This window comes from Typopeltis vanoorti, chromosome 14, assembly GCF_054136105.1.
Source record: "Typopeltis vanoorti isolate ZY-2024b chromosome 14, IOZ_Tvanoo_1.0, whole genome shotgun sequence".
Taxonomy (NCBI): domain Eukaryota; kingdom Metazoa; phylum Arthropoda; class Arachnida; order Uropygi; family Thelyphonidae; genus Typopeltis; species Typopeltis vanoorti.
Window position 1 is genome coordinate 97,669,550 of NC_143562.1, and position 15,207 is coordinate 97,684,756.

Genomic DNA, 15,207 nt, shown 5'->3' on the forward strand with positions numbered 1-15,207 from the left:
AATTTACCATCTTCACTAAAAATCGTGCCTAAGCAGCTGAAATGTTTTACTTGTTCCACAGGTTCTCCGTTCACACTGCAGTTGACATTTTCAACGACTCTAACTATTTTCATTGTCTATGTCTTTTTAATGCTTACCTTCATACCATATCTATTACAACAGTTATTCAATTCAGTCAGGGAATCTTGCAAACTTGTAGCGGATTTATTTAGAAGTATAACATCGTCCACATAAAGCAAAGAGTTGACGTTAACATCTACAATTCTGATATCATGTTTAATACCACTTTCCTTCATAATGTGATCCATATAGATAATGAATAACAGAGTGGATAATGTACATCATTGTCTCACACCAGATTTAACATTAAACCATTTTCCTGTACTTCAATTCTAACTGCTGACTTACAACTCAAATAAAGACTAAGTATTGCTTGATATAATGCCCCATTGACACCATATAACTGTAGTGTATCGAATAGCTTCTCTCTTGGCACCTTGTCATATGCCTTTTCCAGATCGACAAAACTTAAATACAGATCTCTGTTATATTCCCATGCTTTCTCAACTATTTGTCGTAAAGTGAAGATCTGATCCTGACAGCCTCTATTTGGCCTGAATCCAGCTTGTTCTTCACCAAGCTTTTCTTCCACAATTCTTCTTAACCGTTTCTCAAGTATACTTGCATAGATCTTGGCAGGAACACTCAGTAGGGAAATACCTCTGTAATTCTCTGTCATTCAGTTTTATTTCCCTTTTTATATATGGGTACTATTGGAGCTCTACTCCAATCATCGGGAATTCGTCCCTCAGTCCAGGTTTTCTGAACTATGCAGTGCAGCCACTTTTATACCACCATACTTCAGCATTTCGGGTCGAATATCATCTACTCCTGCTGCCTTTCCACATTTCAAGACTTTGATGGCTTTTTTTACTTCAAGTATGGATATGTATTCCTGACTGTATGCCTGTTGAGTGTTTTTTACCACTGTGCTATCACTGCTTGTTTCATTTAGCAATTTCCCAAAGTAATTACTCCATACTTCAAGGATATCTTTTTCTCCAGTTTTCATGACACCTTTATCATCTCTAACTACTTTTACAGCACTCTTTCCTCCATTTCTAAGCTTCTTCAACAACCTCCAGAATATCTTACCATCTTCGTGATATTTATTTTCTATGTTCATACCAAAGTCCTCCCATGACTTTTGTTTAGCTAATTTTACACAGTGTTACCGCTTTCTTACATTTGTCTCTGTATTCTCTAAGAGCCAAAGCTGACTTATTTGCCAGGAACTTTTGATATGCTTTCTTCTTTTCCTTCACTGCCTCTTTAACTTCCTGTGTCCACCTTGGAGTTCTGATTTTTCTATCTTTGCAGATAACCTCTCTGGCTGAATCAATCAGGGTTTTCTTCAAGGCTTGCCACTGAATCTCCAAGGTTTAGTTCCTGTTCTCAAACTCTTTCATTTTTTCTTAAATAAGCTTTGTGTATTTTAGTCTACAGTTCACATCTGAGAGCTGCTCAACTTTCATTTGCTTTAAAACTTTCTTACATGTTATTCTTTTCAGTATGAAATTCAATTTTATCCTGCTCAAAACTAAATAGTGATCGCTTCCAATTTCAAATCCTCTGTACACTCTGGTGTCCTGCACCAGGGAGAAAACATCACTATCAGCAATAACATAGTCAATGAGACTTTTCATATTCCTTGCCTCTTCTCTCCATGCGAATTTGTGCACATTTTTATGTTGGAACATGGTGTTAGTAATAACCAGTCCATGTCCTGAACAGAAATCCAACAGGTATTTTCCATTATTATTAGCTTTGCTCTTTTCTCCAAATTTTTCCAAAATATTTTTGTATGTCTGACAATCATTTCCTACTCTGCTATTTAGATCCCCAACAAGGACCAACTTTTCCTTTTTCATTATGTCAATTGCTTTTTCTAAAGCATCAAAAAATTCCTCCACTTCTACCTTAGTAGAACCTTCTGTGGGACCATAGGCACAAATAAATATCATTGTCCAATTCCCCATTCTGATATTTGCCCACATCACTCTACTTGAGACTGCCTGCCATTCAAGAAGATTAGCCTCATATTTTGTATTGAATACTATGGCTACGCCTTCTTTTCCATGATTGTCATTTCCTGAATATAACATTTTGTATGTATTGCTCAGAAAGATCTCACCAGTTTCTGTCTTTTTTGTTTCAGTCACCCCTATTATGTCAATCTGATACTTATCTAATTCTTCAGCTAGCTCCATTTCTTTGCCATTCAGGCTTTTTATGTTGATAGTACCGATCTTTAACACTGGTGATGTTGAGTTGGGATGTGCTTTCAGATTTGTTCCAGTAGTTGAATTTTCGATGTTCGCCCTGGTGAAAACAACGAGGGCCTTGTTTAACCGGGCGATGCCCCAGCTGGCATGAAATTTTTTAATGTTGTACCATCATTTTCTATATTGGTTTAAGCCAATAAGGATACAATTTGGTTGGCTAAATCCCAAATTGCCAGCCCATCCTCGTTCGTTCAGTATCCAGGTAGATACCCAACAGGGTGCACCCCGAGAAGGTGAGGATTGAACATTAGGTCAGAAGCCCTGGTCAGTTCTTCGCATTCTTTTAAACTATGTTCAGGTCTCCTCTCAGTTATATAGCTTTGACCCTTAAGCACCCCTTTTTTTTTACTACTTGTATATGGAAAATATATGACTTCTGCACTAAATCAACCTTAGTTGATTTAATGCAGAAATTCAATCCTGGAGAGCAGAGTGGTTCTGCTCATTGGCAGGTTTTTGCCTATCACTGAGTGGAGCCACTGCAAAGTTTTTTTGTCCTATAGTGATTCATGTCAGGAGTGATTAGGTTAGTAGTGATCCTTTAAGGTCTCTACTAACCTAATGGACATGTTACTTTGTGATTTAGACTCAAACCTTGGAGTACCACAAACTATATAAAATTTGTAGCAATTCCAAAGTTAGTAAGAAATGTCATTAGATAAATATAAGAACAATACACAACACAACAGAAAATAAAACATAACAAAAAAAAAAAAAAAAAAAAATCAGTGAAAATTATCAACATAGATTACTCAGAGTTTATGGAGAGCTGGTACCTCCTGCACTTTAATAGTATCTGAATAATGGTTGAAACTGGTCTGGGTAGAAGTGGTCTTTCCCATGATGCATAGTATTATACATGCTTGAAAGAATGCATGCTTTGTATTTGGAATACTAAAACAATTAATGTGAAGTAATTGGCCTCTATATATACAAGTAGCCCAGTTGAGAAGATACTTCACATGTATACTTTTGTTTGCTTACACTTGGATAGTAGTTTAAAGAATATAGTTTCTTGGCAACTTTAATTTAATTTATGACCAAGTGAAAAAAACTTTCTAAACTTTGCGTAACCTTAGGATGAGGATATGTTACAAATGATATACAATAATTAATAATTAAATTAATACAAGTCAGGTTAGAAAAAGATATTACACATAAAGATATTACAAATAAATTAGAATTAAAATTATTTTATAGATAGAGAAGTTTAAATATCAGATGTTAAACACTGATGTTTAGCACTGGATAAATTTAGTTCTATTATGTTCTAAATATAAGGAAAACTACACTGTTTTCCTTTTAAAGAACTATTAAAACTTACCAACATAGACATTGAACCAACAGCCATTGGCAAATCTCTAAGATTTGGGTTATTTTTTATTTCAACAGCAGCATAGAAAGCATCCATATCAATGTGAAGAATAATGTGACTTAAGTCTCTTTCAGCTTCCAAACGGGCAGCAAGTGCATCCATCTATAAAATACATGTTAGAAATATATGTACAGATTGGGACATTGATGACATTACATGATATAACTGATTTATTACTTTTTTGTAGTAATGGTGAGTACAAGAATGGCAAACCAACAGTACCTGATGCTGGACCATGCTTTATTTCGTATAATATATGTGTTATATTATCCACAGACAGGATCCTGTTCCTTTTTTTTTTCCCCACGTTCTTTCCCTCCAATGTTATTAGAGTATTTGAGGGATAGAGATGAAATTTTTCTATTTTACTAATATTTTTACTTTTATGCACTGGGAGTCTGCATTCTCTCCCAGGTATCTGAATCACAAGATACTTGAAAGCCAAGGATCAGCCAAGACCAAAATGAACATGTTACTGTGATAAAACATAATCACTAAAGTGTTTTATAACATAATCTATGTCGGGAAGTCGCCGCTAGATGAATTCGTAATGAGTAGTGTTCGTGCAAGCTCCAGATAAGATAAGTATCATTTTCAGTTATCGATACAATTACTTAATATTGTGTAGTTTTGTTTTTTTGCCTTGCATATTTTAGTGCGTCTATTTTTGGTGTGTTATAACGTATAATTTGACAAAACACGTTACAGATAAGTATGGCACCTGTGCGAAGGAAAATGGCGGCCAGTAATGAAGGTTCGCCATCTTTATCAAAGAACGGTAGCATAAAAGAAATGAGTCAGTGTACTAGCTGTGAAATGTACGCTTTGCGGAGTGCGGTCGGAGTGTGGTTAGATGATAATAAAGGATTGAATGTGTGTAGAAAATGTAGGGAGAATGCGGAATTGAAGTGTATTTCGGATCGTGAGTGTGATATTTTTGTCAACCTTCAGAATGAAGGAAATAGGGATATGACAAGAAACGGCAAGGTTGTACATGAAAATTGTGAGAGTGTGAATGTAGAAAGTGTGAATGATAGTATAAATGGTTTCTCAGAGAACAAAAAAGATGAGATAGATGCATTGAGTGAGATCGCGTTGTTGAATAATGCGATAGAAAGAGCAAAACAGCAGCTAGAGTGCATGAACAAAAGTAGACTGAATGAACCAACCAATAATAAAAGGTATGACAGGAAAAATAGACGTATGAATGTGAACATGAACAAAATGAAGGATAGAGTGCTGTATGGAGACTCGTTAGTACGAGGTGTGTTAGTAGAGGATTTGACAAAATCGTACCAACCTGGTGCGACCATAAAGGACGTAACTGCGTCTATTAGAGAGCAAAAGGAAAGGGTGAAAGAAATGATTGTTGTGGCAGGTACGAATGATTTGAAAGGAGATAAAATGGAAATGATAGAAGACCTGAATGAATTGTTTGAGGTAGCAAAAGAAAAGAGTGAGAGAGTTAGAATGATTAGTCTTTTGCCAAGGTATGAGAGTGAAATGTTTAAAAGGAGGGCTATAATTGCAAATGACTTTATGCGTGGGTTATGTATGACGAGTGGTGTGGAATTTGTGGATGTGTGGAGTGAGTTTGATGGGCGAAAGGATCTATATAAGATGGATGGCTTGCATTTGAATGGTTACGGTGTAAGAAGACTTGAGAAAGTGTTGCTGAATGTAGTGGATGTGCAAATTCAGGGAAACTAGATTTGTTAGGGGGGGGGAGTAGAGATACAGTCCTTATGGAGGCAGTTGAATGTAAGAATGAATATAATATGCCAGAGCAAATAAGGACAACAAATCTGAGTGGGATAGTTAATATAAGGCATCAAGGTAGGGTTGGGGCTAATGGGGGTCTTAAATTCATGTACACTAATACTAGGAGTATTAGGAACAAGAAGGAAGAGTTTTTGGTCATGGTTGGCACTTCCAGACCACAGGTTATAGGTATTAGTGAAACATGGCTGACTGTAGATGATATAACTAGTGGGATTGAATGTGATGGGTATAGTGTGTTCAGGAATGACAGAGAGAATAAAATGGGGGGAGGAGTATTGTTGATGATAGCTGATGAGCTCCAGCCAAGGAGAATAGAAGTTGAATTGCAGGATAGAGAAAAGAGCACATTTGAGGCCATTTGGTGTGAGATTGTGGCTAGCAGAACTAAATATACAATTGGGTGCTGCTATAGACCAGGTGATGGGAAAGATGGTGGTGACAGTATACACAAGCAAATAGAAGAAATGGGTGGAAGGAGGGTGATTATTACGGGAGATTTCAACTATGGTCGCATTGATTGGAGTGAGGAGAGGACACACGGGAGGAAGGAACTGGATTTTATACGGTTATTAAGGGATAACTATCTGCGACAGCATGTAATGGAAAATACTAGGGGTCAGAGAGTGCTTGACCTAGTAATTACATCTGAGGATTTGGCTGTAACAAATATGACCACATTGCCACCAATCGGTGAGAGTGATCATAGGGTCTTAACTTGGGAGGTGGCTAAAGGTGTAGAATTTTCAATTAAGACAGGGTACATGTGGAATTATCGGGCTGGAAAGTATGACAAGCTTAGAAGTTTGATTGGTTCAGTGCCATGGCATGTACAACTGCAAGGACTAGAAGTTGATAGTGCATGGGAGGTAGTTAAGAAGTGCTTGCATGAAGCAATGGCTGACTGTATACCTAGAGTCCGAATAATAAATCAAGTAGGGGTTAAATGGATGAATAACACCATTAAGCTTGAGTTGCAAAAAAAGAAACAACTATGGAGGGAATTTAAGGAGAAGGGTGACCGGCAGGCACATGAACGGTATAAAGCGCAGGCCAGAAGGGTGACGAGTGTGGTAAGAAAAGCAAAAAAGGATTACGAAAGAACATTGGCCATGCAGGCTAAAGAGAATCCTAAGCAGTTTTTTAGATATGTAGCAAGTAAAAGGAAAAATGTACATGGCAGATTGATTTTAAAGAATGCCGATGGTAGGGAGGTAACTGAATCAGTTGAGATAGTTGAGTTACTGAGTGAGCACTTTGCAAAAGTATATCATCCAGGTGGTGACATTGCAGAAACGAATAACCCAGTAGATTATACGGGAATTGTGGTTAATGAAGTGGAGGTGAGTAGTCTATTGCAGAACCTCAATGTCAATACATCTGTGGAATTGGATGGTATACCAGCTTGTGTTGTACGAGAAGCAGCTAAAGAATTGTCAGAACCCTTGACCATTTTGTTTAATTTCAGTCTCGGCTCTGGGTTAGTCCCGAGCAGGTGGAAAGAGGGGAAAATAGTTCCACTGCATAAAGGTGGTTCCAAGACTGCTGTTGTAAATTACCGACCGATTAGCATATCAGGAATCATTGTCAAGGTCTTAGAGAAAATAGTCAAGAGGAAAATACAAGATTGGATAGAAGAAAATGGGATACTGTATCTGGGACAGCATGGTTTTGTGAAGGGTAGGTCATGCCTCAGTAACTTGCTCACGTATTGTAACACAGTGACAGCTGAACTGGATAAGGGTAATGGGTTTACGGTGATTCTACTGGACCTTGCCAAGGCCTTTGACAGGATTCCACATGGAATTCTAATCAGTAAATTGCAGCATATGGGAATAGACATAGGGTTGGTGAGATGGATAGGAGGGTGGTTGACGGAGAGATATCAGAGAGTGGTTTACTCGCGAGTAGAGTCCACAAGACGGCCTGTGACTAGTGGTGTGCCACAAGGATCTGTTCTTGGACCACTGCTGTTTAATTTGTTCATAAATGATATAGGAAATGATCTGAGAGGAACAGTTCATTTGTTTGCGGATGATGCAAAGTTGGGTAGGGCAATAGTGAATGCAGATGATGTCAAAATTTTGCAGGATGATTTGGATAGATTGGAGGTCTGGGCTAAGGAGAATGGATGTCAGTTTAATGTGGCAAAATGTAAGGTTATGCATTTTGGGGTGAAAAGATTGGCGGCAGTTTACTGCATTGGTGGAACCCTGCTCCAGGAAATTGATGAGGCACGAGATTTAGGAGTGTTGGTAGATAAGGAATTGAAATTTAGGGGACACATTGCAAAAGTGACCAAAACAGCTCATCAAATCACTTGGTTGCTGAAGAATACGTTGACAAGCAGAGACAAGCAGGTTATTGTTCCTCTCTATCGAGCCTTGATAAGACCCCATCTAGACTACTGAGCTCAGATTTGGTCACCTAGGTTTCTTCTTGATAGGGAGGAGGTGGAGAGGATCCAGAGGCGAGTGACCAAGATGATAGCAGGTCTGTGGAATGAACCGTATGAGAACAGGTTGAGGATTTGTGGGTTGCAAAAATTGGTTGATAGGCAGAGGAGGGGAGATATGATTGAGACATTCAAATTACTGAAGGGTTTCTATAAAATTAATTCAGAAGATATTTTTGAGAACAGGGCTGGTTGTGGGAGGACTAGGGGACATCCATGGAAACTGGGCAAAAGTGTGGTTAGTAAAGGTGTTAGAGCTGGGTTCTTTACTTTTAGAGTAGTGAATGAGTGGAATGCGCTCCCTGAGTCTGTGGTGGATGCTGTGACAGTGAATGAGTTTAAGGCGAGGTATGATAGATACTGTATGAATGTCAAATAGTTGTGATGAATATGATTTGGGGCCTCCCTCGATGAGTCTAATGACTCCCTGGAGTTGCCCGTAATAATAGTAATAAACACAGACATAGGAATAGCATAAACAATATAGAATTTGTAGAAATTCAAAAGTTAGTAAGAAATCACATCAGAAAAATATAAGAACAATACAAAACACAACAGAATATTTTTTTAAAAAATCACTGAAAAGGATCAACACAGAATGAAAGAAAAAATGATGTCCAAAACTGACATAAGCAAAGAGATAGTACAGTACAATACAACAGAGAAAAATAAATAAATAATGGAAACATGCAGTGACTTTTAAAGGAATCTATACAGAGATAGGGAATAAGATAGAAATCTAAACTGAGACAAAATATATAGAGAATCACCAATCATAATAAAATAATTATGAAAGTCTGCAAATCAGCAAAGAATTATTAATAAAAGTCCTGGAGAAGATAGCATAACAGCAGAACATATAAAATCAGGAAGTTCATAATTTCATAATGGATATGATAAACATTGTTTTAAATACAGAAACCATTCCACAGTAATGACATAAATCAATGATTCTCTTATTATATAAAAATAAGGGTAGCAGAAATTATATCAATACTATAGGACAATCTGTTTATTATCACAACTGTATGAATTTTTTTTATTTCCATTATTTTAAACAGAATCACAAGATTTCTGGACAATGAAAAATAAGCAGGCTTTAAGGCAAGATCTACAAACAGATCATATCTACACTATTATCTAAGTAACAGAAAAAAAAAGTAAATGAATATCAACGTCTTGTATGTGTAGTGTTTGTAGATTTAAATAATAAACAGCTTGCAATATCAGGTCATCCGCAGCAATATACAGGGTGCCCACATTGGACCTCCCTAGTTTCAAAGAATGGTAAAAGATTGAAATGCGGAAATATGTAAGGTTTGGGTTGTTCAAACATTCCAGAGCCTCTACAAGATTCATCCAGAATTTTTTTTTTTACAAAAACTTGGTGAGTGTACTTTCTCATTTGTACAATTTCAACACCATGGTCCACACACTTTAGTAGTAACGCAATGAAACTAAGGAAGTCCAATATAGCCATCCTATATATTAAAACATTAGAAATTATATATCAGGGCTCAACAGCTATAAGTCAGAACATCAGGAAAGGGAAGTAGACAAAGTTGAAGCCTTTACTGAAAGACTAGAGAAGCAGTGTAGTCCAAACTACACCCATGCAGATCTAGACTTCATAATAAAGTACACAGATGGTTATACTGTAAGCTAAAATGCACAGAGTACATAAACCCCATCCAACTGATATCACCTGCTGAGGTACATGAAATTATCAGCAAACTTAAGAACAGAAAAGTACCAAGCCCATGTAGGATTACTAACAAAATTATCAAATAAATTAAAGATACCAAGAAATTATATACTTGGTTTAATCCTTTATCCAAGTGTAAGCAAACAAAGTTTGTGCCTGAAGTATTTTCAGGACAGGGGCAATATAGAAGCTAATGACTTCACATCACTAGTGATGTGAAGTCATTAAACCAAGTATATAATTTCTTGGTATCTTTAATTTATAGTATAATCAAGTGGAAAAACTTCCAAGAACTATCTCTAATCCAGATATAAAAGGTATGACACCTTTTGGCTACTTGTATATGAAAATATGACTTCTGCATTACTTCGACCTTAGTATCACTTCTGGGTCTGGCTCCCACTGATGAGACCTCAATAAAGGTCTAAACTGGTCTGGGTAGAGTTGCCCCAGTCCTGAAAATACTTCAGGCACAAACTTTGTTTGCTTACACTTGGATAAAAGATTAAACCAAGTATATAATTTCTTGGTATCTTTAATTTATAGTATAACCAAGTGGAAAAACTTCCAACAAAAATGATCAAATGCATGCCATAATGCACATTGCTGCTACTATTAATGCAATATTAAGATATCACTACTTTCCAGCATGATGAAAAGTAGCATATTTAATTTTAATTCCAAAACCAGGAAAAGCAGCACACCCTCTCCAAAACTACTGCCCAATCAGGCTACTTTCTTGCTGAAAAATAGCTGAGGGAGTAATATTAATAAGACTGTAGAAATCTAATCCCTGATGAGCAATCTGAATTCAAGGAGAATGATTCTAATGAACAAGTTCTCAGAGTCATATTCTCAGTTTCAGAGAGCATTGGGGTTCAACTGAAAGCAGCAAACAGGAGTAATCTTCCTGGATGTTGCCAAAGTTTGACAAAATATGGCACAATGGACTTCTTTTCAAACTCCTGCAGGCCATATTCCCATTAGGCCTAGTGAAACTTACCGAAACCTCAGCAATTGCAAACTCCAAGTGAAGCTACAGATAATTAAATTGTCTGAACGCAAAATCACAGCAAGCATCTCCCAATGCTCCCTGCTGTCACCTCTGCTCTTTGCTATCTATGTGTCTGACATCCCATGTTCAGTTGCCACTCTTCTATGCTTGTAGGTTTTGGCATTGTAGCAAATGGCTTGGCATCTGTAACTGTTGGATGAATGTTGTTTTGATATAGGAAAGCCAGGCCACAATCTAGTGTTTATTTCTCTTCCCTGAAGCAAAATGTATACACAGCAACATTCATACACATTGGCTGGCATTATAAGAAAATGCCAAGTGGACGAAGTAGGTTCCAAAAGTTTCTGGCCTGACATACAAAATTCGAAGCAATTTCAAAACAGCGTGCATGACAGATAGCACCATGTATGGGAGAGTTAGTTTCAACTCTCTACATGCGTCATTCAGCTGGAAGCACTCATTTGACTAACATGTGACATGCTAAGTGGCTGTAATGTTAAAAATTTAGTACTTCGCTGTGATAAAGTTTTTCACCAAAGAAGAGTTTTCTCCAAGTGCTATCAAACAGCGACTGGATCGCGTTTATGGGGAAGCTTCTTCTTCATTTTCCACCATGAAAAAATAGGCTAAACAGTTTTGCCTAGGAAGAGAGCATCAAAGATGATCCTCATGATGGTTGGCCTGTGAAAGTGATGACTGAGGAAAATGTCTCTTGTTGAGGAGGAACTGTTCAATGACAGATGGCTGAAGCTCAAACAAATCTTAGCAAGGTTGGGGCTTTCTATAACAACCATCTTTTGCATGATTTACAAGAAGCTTCACATGCTGAATGTCAGTGTAAGGTGGGTGCCCCGACTTCTCTCTTCAATTCAGAAGGAGCAGTACGTGACCTGTTCCTTCAAGATTTTAGAGCTTTGCAAGGAAATCAGAGAAGTGCTAGAATCCATTGTCAACCATGGTCCTTTATTATGATCCTCTTTCCAAAAGAAAATCCATGGAGTGGTGCAAATCAGGCAAAGCACCACCACCAAGAAGATCATAGCAACAACCTTTAGGGATTGCCGGAGAATTCTCTTGATTGACTTCAAGGAAAGGAATAACATCTTGAATGTAGAATATTATACTTCACTCCTGCACAAACTGTGCAATGCCATAAAGAAGAAAGTTGAGGAATGCTGAGTCATGATGTTAGTCTACTTCACGACAATACTCCAGTCCATATGCCCATTGTTACAAAGGCTGAAGTGAAGGACTGTGGCTTCCAGGAGATTGAACACCCATCCTACAGCACAGATCTAGCACCCAGTGACTACTACCTCTTCTCAAAACTGAAGACCTTTGAGGAAGAAAATCTTCAGATACAATGAGGTCAAAGATGCAGTTTTAGGCCATTTTGCAGCAAAGTACAGACTATTTTTTCAGGGGTATAGAAATGTTAATTCAAAGATGTGAAAAGTGTGTTGAAGTAAAGGGAGATTATGTTGAAAAGAGACACAGTTGTTTTCTATCACCTTTAAAAGTTTCTTAGGCCAGAAACTTATGGAACCACTCTCATATATCACTCAAATACAAGAGGGAAATGCCATGAGTGGACAGGGGTTAAGAGAGAGAGAGAGAGAGAGAGAGAGAGAGAGAGAGAGAGAGAGAGAGAGAGAGAGAGAGAGAGAAACCAGTTTTTGGAGAATATGTCACTGAGGGTAATTCTAGATAGCAAAGGGTGGATGGAATGAAAGAAGATGAGATGAGTGTGAATAACAGGTGAACCAAATACAAATGTTTCAGAAGCTTCTACTCATGTTATGGTAGGCTTAGCAGAAATAGGGGGAACAATGGATGCCAGTTCTGTGTAAGTTCTTCCCAAGGAATTATCTGTAGAAGGCAGAGGCTGGAGTAAATCCACATGAAAGGGACCACTCTATACTGTAACGAGAGCATTTCAGCTATACTATGGCTGAAATGCTCTCGTTACTGTATGTGAAAAAAAATAATCTAAGATTGGATAGATTTAGAATTTGTAGGGAGTGGACAGGTCTCTACAAATATATGAATATTTTACTTAAATTAAGGGGATATTAAATCCCACATAGTTTTAAAACCGAATAAGAAACTCAAAGATTGGAATCAGAGAGTTTCTTGCCGAATATAGTAAACTATAAAGTATCGGCGACACTAGCGTTAGCCAATGCAAGTGATCCTAGTACGTAGTACAATACCAGGCAACTCGTTGCAAAGGTGGGGAAGTTCAGATCGCTATTCTTAGGTATTTTCCATAATGTAAAAACACATTTCCTAGGAAATGTATGCTGTTATTACATTATGGAGGGAGGTCACTACCCAGACCGGTTTCAGCCTTTTTTGAGGCTTCATCAGTGAGTAGCTAGACCTAATACCAAAGTGTATAGTGAAAAGAACTTATGTACTCTGCGAACGAGTTTTCCAAACAGGTGCAACCATTAAGTTACTTAAGTATAAAGAGCTAATAAGCTTCATTTCGGCAATGAAAACATTACTTAAATTAAGGGGATATTAAATCCCACATAGTTTTAAAACCGAATAAGAAACTCAAAGATTGGAATCAGAGAGTTTCTTGCCGAATATAGTAAACTATAAAGTATCGGCGACACTAGCGTTAGCCAATGCAAGTGATCCTAGTACGTAGTACAATACCGGGCAACTCGTTGCAAAGGTGGGGAAGTTCAGATCGCTATTCTTAGGTATTTTCCATAATGTAAAAACACATTTCCTAGGAAATGTATGCTGTTATTACATTATGGAGGGAGGTCACTACCCAGACCGGTTTCAGCCTTTTTTGAGGCTTCATCAGTGAGTAGCTAGACCTAATACCAAAGTGTATAGCGAAAAGAACTTATGTACTCTGCGAACGAGTTTTCCAAACAGGTGCAACCATTAAGTTACTTAAGTATAAAGAGCTAATAAGCTTCATTTCGGCAATGAAAACATTACTTAAATTAAGGGGATATTAAATCCCACATAGTTTTAAAACTGAATAAGAAACTCAAAGATTGGAATCAGAGAGTTTCTTGCCGAATATAGTAAACTATAAAGTATCGGCGACACTAGCGTTAGCCAATGCAAGTGATCCTGGTACGTAGTACAATACCGGGCAACTCGTTGCAAAGGTGGGGAAGTTCAGATCGCTATTCTTAGGTATTTTCCATAATGTAAAAACACATTTCCTAGGAAATGTATGCTGTTATTACATTATGGAGGGAAGTCACTACCCAGACCGGTTTCAGCCTTTTTTGAGGCTTCATCAGTGAGTAGCTAGACCTAATACCAAAGTGTATAGCGAAAAGAACTCATGTACTCTGCGAACGAGTTTTCCAAACAGGTGCAACCATTAAGTTACTTAAGTATAAAGAGCTAATAAGCTTCATTTCGGCAATGAAAACATTACTTAAATTAAGGGGATATTAAATCCCACATAGTTTTAAAACCGAATAAGAAACTCAAAGATTGGAATCAGAGAGTTTCTTGCCGAATATAGTAAACTATAAAGTATCGGTGACACTAGCGTTAGCCAATGCAAGTGATCCTAGTACGTAGTACAATACCGGGCAACTCGTTGCAAAGGTGGGGAAGTTCAGATCCCTATTCTTAGGTATTTTCCATAATGTAAAAACACATTTCCTAGGAAATGTATGCTGTTATTACATTATGGAGGGAGGTCACTACCCAGACCGGTTTCAGCCTTTTTTGAGGCTTCATCAGTGAGTAGCTAGACCTAATGTATGCTGAAACGTAATACCAAAGTGTATAGCGAAAAGAACCAAACAGGTGCAACCATTAAGTTACTTAAGTATAAAGAGCTAATAAGCTTCATTTCGGCAATGAAAACATTACTTAAATTAAGGGGATATTAAATCCCACATAGTTTTAAAACCGAATAAGAAACTCAAAGATTGGAATCAGAGAGCAGCATACATAAATTCTTTTCGCTATACACTTTGGTATTAGGTCTAGCTACTCACTGATGAAGCCTCAAAAAAGGCTGAAACCGGTCTGGGTAGTGACCTCCCTCAATAATGTAATAACAGCATACATTTCCTAGGAAATGTGTTTTTACATTATGGAAAATACCTAAGAATAGCGATCTGAACTTCCCCACCTTTGCAACGAGTTGCCCGGTATTGTACTACGTACTAGGATCACTTGCATTGGCTAACGCTAGTGTCGCCGATACTTTATAGTTTACTATATTCGGCAAGAAACTCTCTGATTCCAATCTTTGAGTTTCTTATTCGGTTTTAAAACTATGTGGGATTTAATATCCCCTTAATTTAAGTAATGTTTTCATTGCCGAAATGAAGCTTATTAGCTCTTTATACTTAAGTAACTTAATCGTTGCACCTGTTTGGAAAACTCGTTCGCAGAGTACATAAGTTCTTTTCGCTATACACTTTGGTAGGTCTAGCTACTCACTGATGAAGCCTCAAAAAAGGCTGAAACCGATCTGGGTAGTGACCTCCCTCCATAATGTAATAACAGCATACATTTCCTAGGAAATGTGTT

General features: G+C 37.5%; 1 protein-coding gene across 4 annotated transcripts in view; it reads right to left on the reverse strand.

Moving 5' to 3' along the window:
* The window catches only part of LOC150099794 (DNA polymerase kappa-like), a 201,522-nt gene that overhangs the window by 138,905 nt on the left and 47,410 nt on the right, over window positions 1-15,207 (reverse strand). For all 4 annotated transcript variants that reach the window (XM_090403394.1, XM_090403392.1, XM_090403393.1 and 1 more), the window contains exon 4: window positions 3,670-3,822. In XM_090403394.1, coding sequence (XP_090259520.1) covers window positions 3,670-3,822 — 153 coding nt within the window. The remainder of the gene's footprint in view (window positions 1-3,669; window positions 3,823-15,207) is intronic.